This window comes from Pollachius pollachius, assembly GCF_949987615.1.
Source record: "Pollachius pollachius genome assembly, chromosome: 1".
NCBI lineage: Eukaryota > Metazoa > Chordata > Actinopteri > Gadiformes > Gadidae > Pollachius > Pollachius pollachius.
This window is the reverse complement of record NC_136934.1, coordinates 33,983,787-34,001,286: the sequence shown is the minus strand read 5'-3', so window position 1 is coordinate 34,001,286 and position 17,500 is coordinate 33,983,787. Positions and strand designations below refer to the sequence as shown.

Here is a 17,500-nt window from a genome sequence, read left to right as displayed (position 1 = left end):
TCCAAGATTGACGTTGCTATGAATGACTGCGAAGCGGCTGGCTCGCTTATTAACCGCATTAATAAGCGAGAGCATTAATCTCTCTGGGTTTTGAACTAACACACGTTCCATTGGGGTGTGTTTGTGTACGTGTGTTATGTGGGTTTTACGGACTGAGCTACCATTCCTATGCGTCATAGACACACAAACGCTTACACACACACATGGACACACACACACTTCTCCAAAGAAGCACTTTGAGCTGACAGTAAATATTCCACCACTCCCTCAGGCTTGGCACTGTTTTTCGTGGTATATCAGCTCATTTTTATCTGAGCTCCCCCATTCTTTATGTTATCCTGACTGAACAAATGCAAATACTCTTCCCGTCATCCTACTCATGGAGCGACCTATACCTAAAGGTTTAGTGTATGGATTGATGGACCACTGTACTACTACACTGTAACGTGAATAAACACTATGCCAATGTTCAATTGAATCGGCCTGATCAGAATTAGGCTGCAGTATGGTAGTATATATATATAATATAATTATCTGTCGATTCCTGTAAAAGTCTTCCTGTCATTAGTATACCATTCGGCGACGATACATTTCTGAAAGCGAGAACAAAACGGGACTGAACATCACTGAGATGTGAATGTCTATGTTTTAAAAATATACCGTTATGTACAAAAAGGTAATGTGCGCAGTGGAAAGCGTTAATAATCTTAATAGGGCGAGCTGCAGTACGACAGTGCGGTAAAGTGAAGGTAGCGTCGTACTGGGAAGCCCTGTGTGTAGTGGGCCTCATTTGGAATTCATTGTGTTCTATATTTTAGCACCGCTGCCAGAGCGGAGGGTGTCAGCAGTACTTTTTGAAATTACCATACAGTCGAGCTTGCTGCAACACACTGCAGTGGCTTTCACAAGCAGAACCAAACCTCTCCCAACCTCTCTCTGCTCCACCACTCTCAACCCCCCCCCACCCCATGCCCCCTCTCTCTCCCGCTCCTCTCCTCGTTCGGCCGTACCGTCACACTCCTCCTCTTTAGCTAATTGTACAGAGAAAGGGAGACAGTGATAGAGAGAGGGAGAGAGGAAGAGAGAGAGAGAGAGAGAGAGAGAGAGAGAGAGACCAAGAGCGCTATAGTGCTTCCTATCCCCACAGGAACCATTCTGGGTCTGTTGTGCGGCCCAGTTGCTCAATCCCCCATTGATATCCAGGACACCATGTGCATCCTAATGTTCTGGCTGAATAGCAAGGGCACTCCAAGCCAGGGCCTTTTAGCATGGAGGGCCATTGAGTTTTACAGAGGATTGGTTAACCAATCTGTTGGTGTTAAGTGGTATTCCATACGATGGATTAACATGTTTCTCCAAGAGAGACGGCACTTAAATGGATGTTTGTGTGTGTGTGTGTATTTTCCTGTGTTTTGTCTGTTATGCGTGTGTGTGTGTGTGTATTTGTGTGGGTGTGCGTATGTGTGTGTGTGTGTGTGTGGGTGTGTTTTTTGTGTGTGTATTTGTACGTGTTATTTCCTTGTGTGTGTGCGCATGCATGTGTCCGTGTGTGTGTTCCTTCCTGAATGGGTGATGATGAGTGTTATTGGCCTCAGGCTAAGCAGGAGAAGGCGTGTCTCGATGAAGGTCTGCGTGGATCGCAGCCTTCTGCTTTGAAACAACCGATGTCCTGGGGGAATAACACAGAGAAACATCACACCTTCAACGTAATAACAGGAGCTGGAGATATCAGTCGGAGTGTTAACTGCTGCCCTGGTGGGCATTTTCTTTTAACCCCACCACCCCCACCATCTTCCCTGCTGATTCTGTTTGTGTTCACTGAGATAATTGGTTAACAGGACTCTTGTTACAGCACTGAATCTGTATCTTCCTCCAATAGACTCCATTGTTCACTGAGAAGATGATTTCCTAACTATATTTCGGGCCGTTTTAAAATTGAAAGGAATTAATCATTATTTGCAAATCAATAATTGTAAATATTTGACTGTAGTTAACTTTATTAAACTGTATTATTCTGCTACCACTGTTTTCTCTTCTCTCTTCTCTGCTGTCAATTTCTATGCTCTGGTGGAACGGTCTCAACCAACCAATGTCACAAAACAGGCCATCACCCCCAACACCCACACACACACACACAAACACACACACACACACACACACACACACACCTCTATCCTGTGTGGGCAAGTAACCTTCTATCCTTATATGTGGCATTGGCATCAAGGTGGGGGAGAAAATATATCAGACGATCAGTAGATAAATCCTAAGCGCAGGGACGGCCTCCCTTAACAACAACAACTTTAAGTCCCCGGCGCGGGGAGATATACGGTCAGAATACGTCACCGTGTCCTTCCCTCTCTGTCCTCAGTGAGCAGTGGGGCCGTGACGGTGACAGTGACCCCCGAGGTGGAGGCGCTGATGGGGGCCGCGGCCAGCCTCCCCTGCACCTTCAACGGAGCCCCCTCCTCTGCCACCGTCGTCGTCGAGTGGTTTGTGGTGAGTCGTCCCTCACTGGAAAACACGACATTTCATAAAGTTGACATTTCTATTAATATATAAAATAAAAGTTTTTGGGTGTTAAATCCTTCCAGGCCTAGCAAGATCATTCTTTTGTATGTTTTTTTGCTATAATGCAATAAATGCTTTAATAATGCAACAAGTTGTATATTCTGTATTTATATTTAATTTGGCTTTGGCAAAGACCAAATTGTCTTTCTTTGTATAGTTGTATTAAAGGTTGGCGCATAATGTTAGTTTTTGTGGGACGGGGGGGGGGGATTAATGATGAATGAGTGAATGACTTTCAGTGGTGGATACCCAGGCTCCTAACCCCCCTCCCCTTCCTCCTCCTCCTCCTCCTCCTCCTCCCGCCCCCCCCATCCTCCAGGACGTGGGGCAGGGGGTGAGGAAGCGCGTGGCCTACCAGACCCTGAACGGTGCGGGCGGCGTGGACGAGGGCACGCCCCTGTCCGGCCGTGTGGCCATTGGCCAGGACTTCACGCTGACCATTGCCACCGTCCAGCCCAGGGACCAGCTCGCCCTGGTGTGCCAGGTCAACGCCGGCCCCGCCGGGATGGGCGAGAGCCCCACCCTCCTCAAAGTCTTCCGTGAGTACACCTGTCCGCTGTCCCCAACCCTCAACCCACACCCCTGTCGCTTTTTGGCTCCCTTTTCTAACCTTTGCCCCCCCCCCCCCCCACCGGGCTACAGTTCTTTTAGGCCAGCACAGCCCCCCCACTCCACCATCACCCTCACACACACACACACACACACACACACACACACACACACACACACACACACACTCTTTCCACTTTCCACCCAGCTGTCGACGTGTTAAGTTTACGACGTTGCCTGGCACAGCTTCAGTCACACTTAACTGAGTGTGTGTGTGTGTGTGTGTGTGTGTGTGTGCATACTTGTATTGGTGTGTAACGTCACTTATCTTTAATGCCGAATGTATTATCACATTGCCAATTATTGTGTGTTTGAGCATGCATTACCCTGTGCTAGCCATTGCTATGTATTCAATGCATTCATTGCAATATAGGACTGTATTAGCCAACATAGGACTGTATTGCCTAACATAGGAGTGTATGCTCTAAAATAGGAGTGTATTCACCAGCACAGAAGTGTATTCACCCATGTTAACTCTGTGTGCCCTGGGTGTTTAACTCTTGTGTCCGGGGATAGCCCACTCCGTCTGATAATCCTTCAGAGGTCAATTAGCCACACGCTAATGACACTTGACACAATTGATTAATAGTTCAGTTGAACCTGTCATGTCTAATACAACTCACCTTAATGACTCCCCTGATGTATCGCTATGGAGATGAGAGCTGACCGGGCACGAGCCACTCTGTGCCCTTGCTCCCCCCCCCGCCCCAAAAGGCATCAGTGGTCAATTTTAGCGCCCACGCACCAGGGACCACCAGTGAACAGATGCCCTTTCTTTCTGATTTGATTTGGACCAATAAATCCCAGGCCCAAACTGCAAAAGACAGTCCGAGTGTTCCCTTTGCCTTTACAATTGATACACCACTGGCTATATTTAACCACGGGACAGAAAAGTAATATAAAACAGTTGACAGTGAATAAGCAGATCTATTGTTCAAGAACGCCCCCTGAGATAATTCTTTAATAATAGCGCTGTCTTATAAGAGGAGTTTAATCACCCGGGTCCTCAGACAGACACCGTCTGAGAGCCTTGTCTGTCCCTTCATATTGGGGCCCCTGGCAGCCTCAGTCATTGGGAGTGAATTATGGAGCCGCTCTGTTGCCGTCCCTTAATGGGGCTGGATGATGATGACTCCAGCAGCGAATCGAGGGCATAGCCATGATTGCTTTGGTCGGCATCAGCGACGAGGGGCGGGGGGGTTGGGTAAACATTAGTTTTGTACCGAGCAGTAAACGCAAACTGATAGAAAATGGAGAAGCGCAGACACGCTGTCATAACTTTCCCAGCCAGCGGAAGGACCCGTGAGGGGCCCGTAGCGGGGCCATCTGTTGTCTGCTCGGCTTAATGTACTGCACTACTGTTTTTTTTGTTTTTTGTATTATTTGAATCCAACACAATCATGTCGTCTTCATTGAGATGAAGTGCCGCCGAAATCCCCCCGGAGGAGAGCTGCTGAAGGAACACACCTTTTTAAGGGGGAGTGCGTTGGACCGGCCATTCAAATAAAGCTCCAGCGGTCAGCTGAACGCGGAGGAGAACAGAGGCTCGGATGAATGAAAAGTGACAGCAGAGAGTTTCAATTATTAAGCTGAGAAGTGTTGTGAATATGCGATCAGCGCTAAAGTAGAAACAAGGTTTTAGTAAGTCTGAATGAGCGGTTAGAAAGTAATCAAATCAAAAGAACAAAAAGCCCACTTGAGAGTGTTCAACAAAATGTTTTGTGCGCCGGCTCTCTCCGACACGACGGAAGCTGTTGGAACAGACGCTTACAGCCGCCTCGGGATCGATTCAGCAGAAGACAAACAAACAGACGCAGCACACACGCCAGATACACACACACACATGCATGGCACAAAACACAAACGTTTAAACGACAGAAAGGAGAGACTGTCAGACAGATGGTGAGAATGAGAGAGAGAAAGGGAAAACAGTATGAAGTGTGTTTATTTTTTTGCGGAGCCGCTGACAGCTGTGACTAGCGATAGCGATGACCTTGCATGCGGACCAGTAGGCAGTGGAATAGATAAGTTATACAAGGAAGCTGTGTGTGTGTGTGTGTGTGTGTGTGTGTGTGTGTGTGTGCGTGTGCATGTGGGTGTGTGTGGTGAGTGTGCATGTCTGTGTGTGTCAACAAGACACGGAGAGGAGTGTTTGAAATTCAACCCTTATCAGCACTTTGAGCCAGGTCACGGTGGAATAATATGAGACAGGATATTTACTGGCCGCCTTAATTAACAAGGTTTACGTATGAACTGTGGCCAAGAACAGTTAGGTGTGTGCTGATGTAATGTTAGCTGATATTTCCGCTACATCATCTTTCTTAATTAAAAGAATATAAGTTTATTTAGTATTATTCTATCCTTTTTTAAATTCCCCTACTCTTTCTCTCTCTCTCTCTCTCTCGCTCTCTCTCTCTCTCTCTCTTTCTCTCTCCCCCCCTCTCTCTCGCTCTCTCTCTCTCTCTCTCTCTCTCTCTCTCCCTCTCTCTCTCTCCATCAGACGCTCCTGAGAAGCCAGAGCTCACTCGACCCTCCAGCCAGGCCATCACCGCAGGAGGGGACACCAGCTCAGAGGTGCGTTGGCTGACCGTCGCCGTGTGCCATTCAGTGACGCAGTGGGACTCGGCCCTCGTCCTGCGTCACTCAATGTGTATCTTTTAACTGACTGGGTCTCTTTCTCCGGGGGTCAGATTGGATCCTGTGTGACCAAGAACGGACACCCCCAGCCCAGGATCATCTGGTTCAAGGACGACCAACCCCTGGCTGAAGTCAAGGACAGGAAGGAGAGTAAGTGTTGCAAACAAACAAAAGTTAGTTTCCCCTCCTGTGTTGTAAACATAGATTCTTATTGGTCGGTCAGGGAGGAATCAATGGCACAGGTAGCCGTTAGCCTTCAATCTTTAGGAGGTCCCATGTGTGCTAGGATATTGGGATTGTTCAAGGTAATAAACAGTCATCCCGTCTAAGTACACATCTATTCATAGACATCATTTGTCAGTTGTTGTTGTTGTTGTGCTCTTAAACCCGGCCGTGTCACCGTTTGCATTAGCAAATTAATTCCAAGGGAGCAGCGTGCTGTTCCTTCAGATTCAACTTTGAGGTTCATGCAAAAGCAAGCCGGAGAATCGATAAATCAATTCAATTAGTAGATTAAGCTACATGCCAATGCAGCTTGACTAACATCCCCCCTCTCCTAACCCCCGCATCAATCTCCATCCCATCCCTCTCTCCCTCTCCCCTCCCCCTCCCTCCTCCTCCAGAGACCTACATGGTTCCCTCGGTGGTGAAGGAGGCGTCGGACCTCTTCACCCTCACCAGTACCCTGTACATGCAGCCCACCAAGGAGGACAAGGACGCCGTGTTCCAGTGCACTGTGGAGTACACCATGCCCGAGCAGAAGATCCAGAAGAAGACCTCCGACCCCATCACCATCAACCTCAACTGTGAGTGGTCCGGGGGGGGAAAGGGTGGAGGGTGTGAGCGGGGGGAGGTGGTGCTACTCAAGGTGGTGCTCTGAGTGGTTCACAACGTTCCACCTGCAGGTCCTTGCCTGGGTTCTCTATGGTTGTCATAGCTTCTCTGTAGCTCTCATTGAGTACAGAGGAAACGTCAGAAAAAATCAAGATTGGGTGTAGTATTAAGCATCATCTCTTGGCCTCTTATTCTGAAATACAAATGGCAGTGAGACAGAATTCAATCGTCTTCTCTTCTATTCGTCTGTCATTGCGCTAAGCTAAGCCTGTGTGTCCTCCTTCGGTTTCTGCTCACTAAACTGTTTTCGTCCAATCAGATCCCTCGGAGACGGCGACCTTCACGCTGATGAACGCGACCCCCGTGAAGGAGGGAGACATGGTCACCATGAAGTGCGAGACGGATGGGAACCCCCAGCCCGAGTTCGACTTCACTAAAGATGTACGTGTTTGTTCATGGCCGTCTTGGCACCGATGTTTACCAGCGTCTCCTCGTATTCAACTCTCTGACCTCATTGGTCCTCTAACGGCGTGTCTCTCCCCCAGGGGACCGAGATCGCCGGCCAGGGGGGCATCCTGACCCTGAAGGCGGTGAAGCGCTCCGACGCCGGCATTTACAAGTGCAGGGCCACCGACTTTGATAACCTGGACGCCGACCTCAGCGGGGAGATCAACTTGGTGGTCAGCTGTGAGTGGCAGGGATCATACATACACATAGACATACACAGACAGACAGGTCACATCTACACACACAGACAGACAGGTCACATCTACATGTACAGACAGATAGGTCACATCTACATGCACAGACAGACAGGTCACATGTACAGACAGGTCACATGTACAGACAGGGCACATCTACATGTACAGACAGACAGGTCACATCTACATCCACAGACAGACAGGTCACATCTACATGTACAGACAGACAGACCGGTCACATCTACATGTACAGATACAAATAATGCAAGTAAATATTGTATATATATAAAGAATGCAAATACATGTATATCGTTAACAGATACATGGTAATAAATGGTTCAACAACCTATTCCTGTGAAAGGACACACAGATTAAGGGTAAAATTTAGGGAGTTTATTTAGCGAGTGATATCAATTCAATTATTCATACTTCAACTGTTTTCTTTGATGTTACCTCAGCCAGCCCCCGAATATATAATACACATTTGAGGGAGTTAGCTGAAAAAACAAATGGCTTGAAATGGCATCAGAATTGATTTACCTCATGCTAAGTGCATTTGATTTATGCTAAAGATACGCACCATTGAAATGTGTGGGTTGTGTTGCTGAGATTGCCAATATGGTATTCCAAAATCCCATTCTTATTTATGGCTCTTCAGGGAATCCAAAAATATTTGATGACATCACTCCGATAAAACCTCCCTGTAGCAACAGCCTATCAAAAATCCATTCCATTCCAAGTTCTATCTTTATCAAAGGCATTCTTTCATTATTTTCTCTCTCTCCCTCTCTCTCCCTCTCTCTCTCTCTCTCTCTCCCTCTCTCTCTCTCTCTCTCTCTCCCTCTCTCTCTCTACCTCTCTATCTCTCTCTCTCCCTCTCTCTCTCTCTCTCTCTCTCCCTCTCTCTCCCTCCCTCCCTTAGACATCGACCCAGTGAGTGTGGTCCCGGCTGGCCCCCTGTTTGTTCAACTTGGAGACATGGTGGAGGTGCAGTGCAAGACAAAGTCATCCGAGTCCCACACCATTCAGTGGAAGAAGGTACACTCCAGTCTCTCTTGGCCCTTACTCTCATCGCACTAATGAAATAAAAAAATATTTTCCCCTGTTTACTTTTTTAAAGTAGTGGTTAAGTGTTTCCTAAGTGGGTAGCTACTTTATTTTTTATTTTTTTATTTTTTAACTTTTCTAGCTACTGTTTTATTTACCAGTTCACGTGGATGTTTTTAAAACACTCCTGTCCCCTCACTCGTTCCTGAGTGGTGATACTCGACATCAGAGCTCGGTAAACGGGAGGGCACAGGTGCAAGAGTGGGAAATGACATTTGGAGCAGACTCCAGGTTGTAGTGGGCCTTTGTAGCCATCTCTACGCACACAACTAGCGCACAAAGTGTCGCGGCAAGTCTCCTGCCCAGATTTTCACTCGCCGAGTGGTCATCCATTCATCTCCTGTTGCGTCTGCCGAGGTGGAAGCTGTTTCTCTCCCCATCAGACTCTTTTTTTTTGGTTTGCACTCGGAGAGTGTCGTTCCTGTGAGAAAGCGTCTGGGGAGATATTGTGTTCAGTGGGGCGGAAAATAGCGGCCAGGTGCATTACCTGGAGGACGGGCGGGACTTTGTTATCACGATCGTCGACTTGTTATCTCCTGCCTTCCCAGCGGGACCGCAAACGCCCTCAGAAGGAGAAACTCCTTCTCACCATCAACAAGGGTCTGTTTGTCGCAGAAAAGGACAAAAATGACAGAGAATTAATCGCGGCAATCTCTGTTTTCCTGTGTGTGTGTGCGTGCGTGCGTGTGTGTGTGTGTGTGTGTGTCCTACAGGGGTCAGAGGTGCTGTCTCAGACCGGTATGCTCTCCATCCAGAAGGCGAGCTATGAGAATGCCGGGCAGTACCTGTGTGTGGGCGCGGTGGCCACCGTCCCTGGACTCACCGCCATTGGGAGTGTCAACATCACTGTGAAAGGTTAACACTAACCTGACATCGACATCACACACACCCACACACACACACACACACACACCATGGCGCTTGTTGTAGTCGATACAAATAAAGTATTAAAGTATAGATTATTACTCTCGTTCAATAGAATCTTGTTGGAAATCTCTAAATAGAAGTCATGATTTATATAGTCATGGCGGCCGACGTTCAATCTTTTAAGTGCTTATAATGTGCATTACTTTATGATGCATTGCTTTGAATAGAAGCACTTGAAAGAAAAGAACACCGGAGACAGATTAATTCAAGAGGCATGAGGCTGTGTTGTTCATTTCATTAGGGATACTTAACTTTAATTTTAGATTGAAAAAGGCCTCTCTCTATCCCATACCTGATCAATATTGTAAATAAGAAACTGTTCTTAATGTTTTATCTGGAAAAATAAAGGTTAAAAAAAAAATAATAATAATACTGAGTCATCACTCTGCTCTTTCTCTCCTTCCTTCTCCCTCCTTCCTACCCCCACCCTGTGTGTCCAGGAGCCCCCATGATCGAGACTCCTGTCAACGGTCTGGTGGCCAAGCAAGGGGAGATGGTGACCCTCAAGTGCTCTGCTCATGGGTACCCTGCCCCCCAGTTTACCTGGAAGCCCTCAGGAAAGGAGGTACGTGTTAACCACCCCTCCCCCCAGCCAACCACACACCCCCCTCTTGTTTCTTGTTTCGGTTTTTAACAAGACTGCTCTTGAATGGAATTCTCTTTTCCCCTCCCTCCCTCTTTCCCTCCCCTTCTGTATCCCCCTCTCCCTGCCACAGTCTGTGTCAGTGGAGGGCCCTAGGGTGGTGAGCACCCTGACCTTGGAGGCCAGCGTGGAGGTCATGAAGGACGGGGTGACCTGTGAGGTCTCTAACGAGCATGGCAAAGATAGCAAGCTGTTTAGCGTGTCCATCAAAGGTTGGTGTGATGAGGACTTTTATTGCATTCTTTCAGGGTGCAAATCTATCAACTAAACTCAAACCAAAACAAATTGCTTCCTCCCTCAAGCGCTGAAATGTTCAAAGGAATAAATACCAATGCTGTTGTTTTTATTAGATGGACTTTCTTTCTTCCTCTCGGCGTCTTTATCGCTTTGTCTGGTTCTCTCTGCCGCTCTCTCTTTCGATATTCCCCGTCCAAATCCCCGCTGTATACCTAACGTAAACGAAGCCCCTCTGTAGCGGTCGGACCTCCATTCACTCGATCATTAATTCATTCTTTGTTCTCTTTTTTTTTCTCAGAAGCCCGCGGCAACGATGCCGACCGAGGTAGTGCCCTCTCCCGCCTCCTCCTCCTTTCCTCCCTCCTTCTCTCAGGACTCTTTGTACAGACCCTGTAATGTCGACAAAACCCCCACAAACCCCCTCCCCCCTCTCCACTCCCCATCAGCCACCTCAACGCCCCCTAAAACTACCCCAACCCCCTGCCCCAACCCCCCACCACGCAAAGCCCAACACCAGACCGACACACACACACAATCACACACGCACACACATGCACACGTCCCCTTACCGTTGTACTGTACCCCTGTATATTCCCCTTCTTGCTACCAGACACTGTGTATATTGTACGATATTGTTACTCTTCTTCCTCTCTCTAGTTTGTCCTCTTTGTATAACGTCTGTCTGATATTTTGTGAATGCCACGTAGACTTTTTTTTCTGCCCCTCCGGGGATAAAATAAAGGATTCTATTCTATTCTATTCCTCCTTCTTCTCCTCTCCTTCTTTCCTTGGTGCTGTGGTGGTGTCTCCTTTTATCTCCCGTCCGACTTTCTAACTTTCGCCTGCGCAATCCTCTTTCCCGCCGCTTTCTGTCGTGCCGTGCCCGGGTTCGTAGGTAGTGGTTTGTGGTGCGTGTGTGTTCTTGTCTACCGGTGTTGGTCGCAAATAATTCATGTGTGTGTGTGTGCGCGTGTGTGTTTGATGCGTCGGTTTGCTTTGCTATTGCCATGGGACTGAGAAACTCTTCTTCTTTCAAAGTGCTGCTTTCGCGGAACCCTGAGCTTAAGTCAGGTCTGTACTGCTAACCCTATTGGCCGTGTATAAAGTATACAAGTACTGTCTACTTCTACCACTTCTATATGGCTCAATGTGTGTGAGTGTGCTCTTGCACACAGTGGTCAGTGTGGTTGTGTGTGTGTGTGTGTGTGTGTGTGTGTGTGTGTGTGTGTGTGTGTGTGTGTGTGTGTGTGTGGCTGTATGCATGCGTGTCCGTGCGTGCGGGTGTGTGTGCATGTCTGGAACAGTATGAGTATATTTGTGAGGACCTAAATACAATATTAATATAATGTTGTTTCTTATGGAACATTATAATTCCTGATAATGGACACCTCGAAGGGCATTATCCCGCTTATACCACGGTCACTTGCCAAAGAAAATAAACATACATATATATTTTCATGCGTTTTACAATCCAAATATAAAAAAAATCACAAGCCATAACTTTGTTTCTCTGGTTGTGCTGAGGGTTTGGCTAATTCCTGGAACAACCATTAGCCTCCCGTATGGTTCTTATGCAACGGATCGTTGTTCACTTCTCCAGTAATTAGGACAGACCTTAGCTACAACTTGGCATGGAGGTATTCTAGTCCGCTCAGCTATGAGCCAGAGAGCTAACATTGTACATATTTATAATTCAAAATTCGTCCCAGCCTTTATACCACAGATATTCTAGGGTCTATAGCATATTACCGCGTTGTCTTATTACAGTTTAATTCATTTTTCACAATTTACCAGCTCTCGTTTGGAAGACCGAATCACCGCGCCATTTGTTTCAATGGGAATCGCGGCGGTGTATACTTTCAACATAAAGTGTACATATTTACAATTTGAAATTCGTCCCAGCACAGTTTAATGCATTTTCCACAATTTACCAGCTTTCGTTTTGAAGACTGAACAGACAATTTGACTGGAACTACTTAACAGGTGTCCGTATATCAGGAGCTAATGCACACCCTGCAGCCAATCAGAATCGAGCATTCCCCAAGACCGTGGTATAATCTTTATTATTATCCATACATGTGGCAATGTATGGATAATAACCATGCCTCATTGTCACCACAGATATGCTAATACACCTGGACATGCGTGCGTGTGGGCCAGGTCATCTTTACCTGGCTACGGTCAAGTGTTTGCACGGCGGTATATGTGTGCAGAGTGTGTGTGTGTGTGTGTGTGTGTGTGTGTGTGTGTGTGTGTGTGTGTGTGTGTGTTTGTGTGTGTGTGTGTGTGTGTGTATGTGTGCGTGTGATGTGTGTGTGATGTGTGTGTCTGTAGGTCCCTCTCTCGGGTCCCATCACATCTCAGCCATTGAATTCAACGGTTTAGCTAACCCCCTACATCCCACTCCCTGCCCTGCCTCCGTCCCCCCCCCCACCCCCCCATCCCCTCATCTACCCTCCGCCCATCTACCTACCACCACCACCACCCTCCTGCTCCACACCCTCTCCTGTACTCTTTGTCTAACCTCCACCCTCAATCAAACACCCACCTCCCCGAACCATGATTCACCCCCCACCCCCCTCCCCCAAATCAACCACCTCCCCACTCCTGATCATCCCTCTTTGCCTCTTCCACATCCGTCACCTCCTGCTGAACCCCCCTCCCCCTCCCTGCTCCCCTTCTTCGGCTCAAACCCTGTCCTCCTCCTCCATCCTCGGCATCCCCTCCACCCAAACGTCTACCCCACCACCTTCTCCTCCGACCTCTTCCCGTCGTGTCCTCCTCCACCCATCCGTCCATGCTCCACCCTCCCCACTCCCACCCCACCCGACCCCCCCATCCATGTCTCCTCCCCTTGGCGCGGCGTAGCTGCTGGCCAGCAGCAGGGCGGCTCCAGCACGGTGGTGATAGCGGTGGTGGTGTGTGTGCTGCTGCTGCTAGTGGCGGTGGCCCTCATCTACTTCCTCAACAAGAGCGGCAAGCTGCCCTGCGGCAAGAAGACCACCAAGGAAGTGTGAGTACAGAGTACAGCGTGCGGGGGGGGGGGGGGCGGGGGGGGGATTCTAGCGTTTGAGCGATGCCAGTGGCCGTCCCAGAGCTGCCTTTGTGTTTTTGTTTTTATTCCTTTGGTCTTCTTGTTGACAGGTCCACCGGGGAAGTGAACAACGATATCGTGGTGGAGATGAAGACGGAGAAGAGCAACGAACAGGCCGGCCTCCTCAACAAGGGGCCAGCCACAGAGCAGGTCAGACAACCTGCTGGCTGACTGACTACGGGATTGACTGAGAGGCCGACCGACTGACTACTTGACTGACTACTTGACCGACTGAGAGGCTGACTGACTGACTACTTGACTGACTGGCTCACTGACTACTTGGCTTGACTGAGAGGCTGATGGACTGTTTGACTGACCGGCTGCATGTTGAATACTGTCAAAAGGCCCTCAACCAAACTGACAGTCGCATAGATGGAGGCCTACGGGCCGGGCGAACAGAGGGCCAGGCACGCTCCGGGACCAATGGAGACACATACTTAACGTACAGACAGACGGATGGCCAGAGCGAGGTCGTGGGCGCACGGCTGGGGGGGTTTAAAGGGGATCACACGGGGACTAGTGTTACAGTCGTTATACCGCCGCTGAGCAGATGGGGGGGGGGTTGGTTGACAAAGGCCTGCCTTGCTACTACGTTTAAGTGTCACGCTACATTACCTTCGAATGGAGGATCATGGCCCACAGACTGGCGAGTTAAAACAACATGACCTCACTGTCATGGCTAGCCGACTGTGAATGCAGGGTCCTCTTTGTAGCAGAGGGCAGCTCCTTTTAGAAGCACTCGGCGCATTCCATTAAAACAATGTGTGCTGTTTGAACCGTCCGTTTGGGAACAGAGTGCTCAGCCGGTAAAGCCCCGGTGTAAAGCCATCTATGTTTAAAACAGCTATTAATGTCTCGCAGCCCGTCACCGATGTAAAGTGGATATTGACATTTGGTCTGGTGGGAGATTTACATCTGGTTCTACTTCTGTTTTTTCTGGTAGTGATGAAGGCGACGGCGGGACGGAAGGAGGACAACAGTGTAGCTTTTATAGAGGGATGGATCAAAACCAGCGGAGCAAAGGAGGAGCCACTTTGCATGAGAACAGCACCATGTAGAAGGGTTTGGATTAGGACGGATGTGACTTTGGTTTGGGCTTTTGGATTTGGTTTTGGTGGCCTTTTGTTTTGGAACCATGGAGTTGGGTGGAGTTATTTCACAGGCTTTTTCAGACTTCAAAATGATTTGCCCTGTAGGGTTTTAACTCCGCCCAACTCCACCGCTCCACGTTTTTGGCATCGCCGTGCACAACTCATAAATCAAAACCACAGTATCAATGAACACCAGGATGATCACCACCACCACGCACGGGGCCAACTCCTTACTCCTAATCCACCAATCACGATATTCCTAATTGACTCCATGGCAGCACAGTAGCACTGTTGGTGTGGGGGAAAACACTATCCTAACACAGTGGCTGTTTTTTATTTGTCTTTTTTTACTTAAGTCTACCCCAAACGTAAACACAAAATGCCATTATGCCACTGTGGACCTCTGGATAGTGTGTCAGTGTGTGTTTGTGTGTGTGTTTGTTTGTGTGTTTATCGCCATGCAGTGTCGCAACTTGCATCAAGGTGAACATTGGTGGCGTTGAGGTTGTGTGCGTGTGACACTCTGAAGGGACAGGTCGCCTTGGAGTCTGCACGTACATCCTTCTTCTCTCTGGGCTGGTGAATCGGGCTCATAGGAGGCACCGGGGTTGGGGAAAATGATTGCTTTGCTCTAAGTGCTGATAAGCAAGATTTCCATGTAGGATTGCACACTGTATTTCACCGTCTGTATTCCCCCCCCCCCCCCCTAAGCACAAGCCGTCTTCAATTACATTCTGTTTAATTTAATTTGTGTTCATGCCAGCTTTGCATGTTTGCAATTCCTTCCATATTCCTGGTTTGGAGTTAGTGGTGTGAGGCAACAGCCTGTTCAAATCTTTCTTCTGGGTTGCTCAGATTTGCTTTCACTGGCTTCAACGGTGCTTCTGTGTGTGTGTGTATTTCACGTAAAATCAATCATGTACCTGTTTCTGCATCTCCTTCCTCTTCTTGGTTCTGTACATTTAAATCCTGCATGTCCTGTTTATTGAGTGTGAGTAGCGTGGAGCTCCTATAGTGGGTAATTTAAGTGCCATGTCCCTAAATCCATTATTATCTCTGATTCTCACAAAGTTGTGTCCTAGCCCCCCCCCACCCCCACCCACTCCTGATTGTCTCCATTTGTGCCCCATAGAGAAAAAGACAATTTACACAGCACTCATTCCACTCATAAACAACAAAATTACTGTCAGCACCTGATGTAAAATTGGAATCATTTGGCAAAAATTGAGGGGAAGATGCAAGGGACAAATTCCTTCCTTGTTGGCAATTTTAAAAATAAAAATATAGAACATGCAGCTGTCATTTCCCACTGATTTAAAGTGGATTTCCAAGGCCATGGCACGGTAGGGTCTGCTCAAAGACCTCCCTGCCACCGGCTTGGTGCAAGCAGGTGGTGGGGATGGTCAGGGGTTGGGGTGTAGGGGGAATGATGTTTGGGTTTGGGTGGAGCTTGGGGTGCTGTTCTGAGTACTGTTATGTTTTCTTTATGTCCTTTTCTTACCAAATGCATTTTGAGCGTGTGTTCCTATGTCGTTGTAGACCTTACTGGTTTATCTGCCTCGGCAGTGGTAGACATTACTGGTTGATCTGCCTCAGCAGTGGTGGACCTTACTGGTTTATCTGCCTCGGCAATGGTGGACATTACTGGTTTATCTGCCACAGCAGTGGTGTTACCTTACTGGTTTATATGCCTCAGCAGTGGTGGACATTACTGGCTCATCTGCCTCAGCAGTGGTAGACAGTGCTGGTGTACCTGCCTCAGCGGTTGTCTCTTACTCCTGTCAGCAGTAAACAGAGTTATGATGGTGTGTTGACATGGACTGCTATCTATCGTTGTACACTGGAACCAATGGCCTTCATTTGAGAAAACAATATTAGAATTAATACTCATTAGACCCAGCTCAATGAATAATGAGGAATGAATGAATAAAGGGCAGCCTGAAACCACTATCTACTTATACAGGGCTGATTTTAATTGTCAATGTATGTGTCTACTGATATTGCCATTACCTTAATGACTGTTAGCGAACCTGTGGTGCAGAGTGAAGATAGATAAACTCAACCATACTCTAGGAGCTTTGTTTTTTTTATATATATATAAATATTTGTTTTATAAAAAAAATATTTGTTCTTGTTTTTTAAGGGGATTATTGTACTTTTGGAACTACTGAGATGTGTCGGCTTTTTCCACTTCTGTCCTGTGAAAAGAGAGAAGCGTGTTCCATGACATTCTGGTTCAACGAGATATTCTATGTGCTTTAATCTCTGCGTGCACTTCTTCTCTCCTTTGTATTCTGTATATTTTGTGGTACCCTATTGTGAGATCTGTGGCGTGTTGGTGTATCTTTACTTTTTGTTTAAGCTGTTTAGAATTTATTACAAGAAAACTCAAAGAAAAAACGCTCAAATCCCACCGTTCTCTGTGTTTTTATTTGGAGCCGAGCCCCTTTGTTTTGGCTAACCGGTGTTTAACATTCGCATACACACTCAAAAAACAATAATCTTTCATTGTTATTAGGTCATCCACAAAAGGGATTTTGTTTTATGTGAATATTAGCATATACAATATACATAAAATAATGCTACCCAGGTGAATGACCTGGTTTATCACTCTACCAGTTATGCACATGAACATTCATTTGGAGATGAGCGAAGGAGCGTATAAGTGTCACCGACAGGACGGGATCGGTGGACGTGTCTCCGCCGATGAGATAAGACAGTTTGCATGTAACGCGCCGTCAGACATGGAGACGGCCATGTTGAAACAAGGGCTAGGGGGGCTATCCTGAATCACATTTCTTTTGATGTGATTCATCTGTGGAGAGTTTTCCTCTGTACAGAGCCTATCGAGACGGGAACCTATTCCCCTGTAGATGACATCTAAATTGAAACCTGCCCTGTGCCACAGTTGAGTCCCTTTGATTTTTCATCAGTCTGATGGTAATTTCATGCCACGTGCTGATTGATCACACGATTAGTTGTGACAGTGCCGAAATGCGAAAAAAAACACAAGCCTCGTGTTTGCCGACAACGTTCAAAGACCTAGGTATCT

General features: G+C 47.6%; 1 protein-coding gene across 1 annotated transcript in view; it reads left to right on the top strand.

The window, feature by feature from the left end:
• The window catches only part of bcam (basal cell adhesion molecule (Lutheran blood group)), a 50,471-nt gene extending 33,619 nt beyond the window's left edge, over positions 1-16,852 (top strand). Inside the window, exons 2-16 of the mRNA XM_079758668.1 lie at positions 2,369-2,496; positions 2,888-3,107; positions 5,678-5,751; positions 5,868-5,964; positions 6,438-6,620; positions 6,968-7,089; positions 7,194-7,335; positions 8,272-8,387; positions 9,170-9,311; positions 9,824-9,948; positions 10,100-10,238; positions 10,562-10,588; positions 13,132-13,276; positions 13,408-13,507; positions 14,301-16,852. Of these exons, the coding sequence (XP_079614794.1) occupies positions 2,369-2,496; positions 2,888-3,107; positions 5,678-5,751; positions 5,868-5,964; positions 6,438-6,620; positions 6,968-7,089; positions 7,194-7,335; positions 8,272-8,387; positions 9,170-9,311; positions 9,824-9,948; positions 10,100-10,238; positions 10,562-10,588; positions 13,132-13,276; positions 13,408-13,507; positions 14,301-14,303 (1,763 nt within the window). The 3' untranslated portion in view covers positions 14,304-16,852. The remainder of the gene's footprint in view (positions 1-2,368; positions 2,497-2,887; positions 3,108-5,677; positions 5,752-5,867; positions 5,965-6,437; positions 6,621-6,967; positions 7,090-7,193; positions 7,336-8,271; positions 8,388-9,169; positions 9,312-9,823; positions 9,949-10,099; positions 10,239-10,561; positions 10,589-13,131; positions 13,277-13,407; positions 13,508-14,300) is intronic.
• Positions 16,853-17,500: the final 648 nt, after the last annotated feature.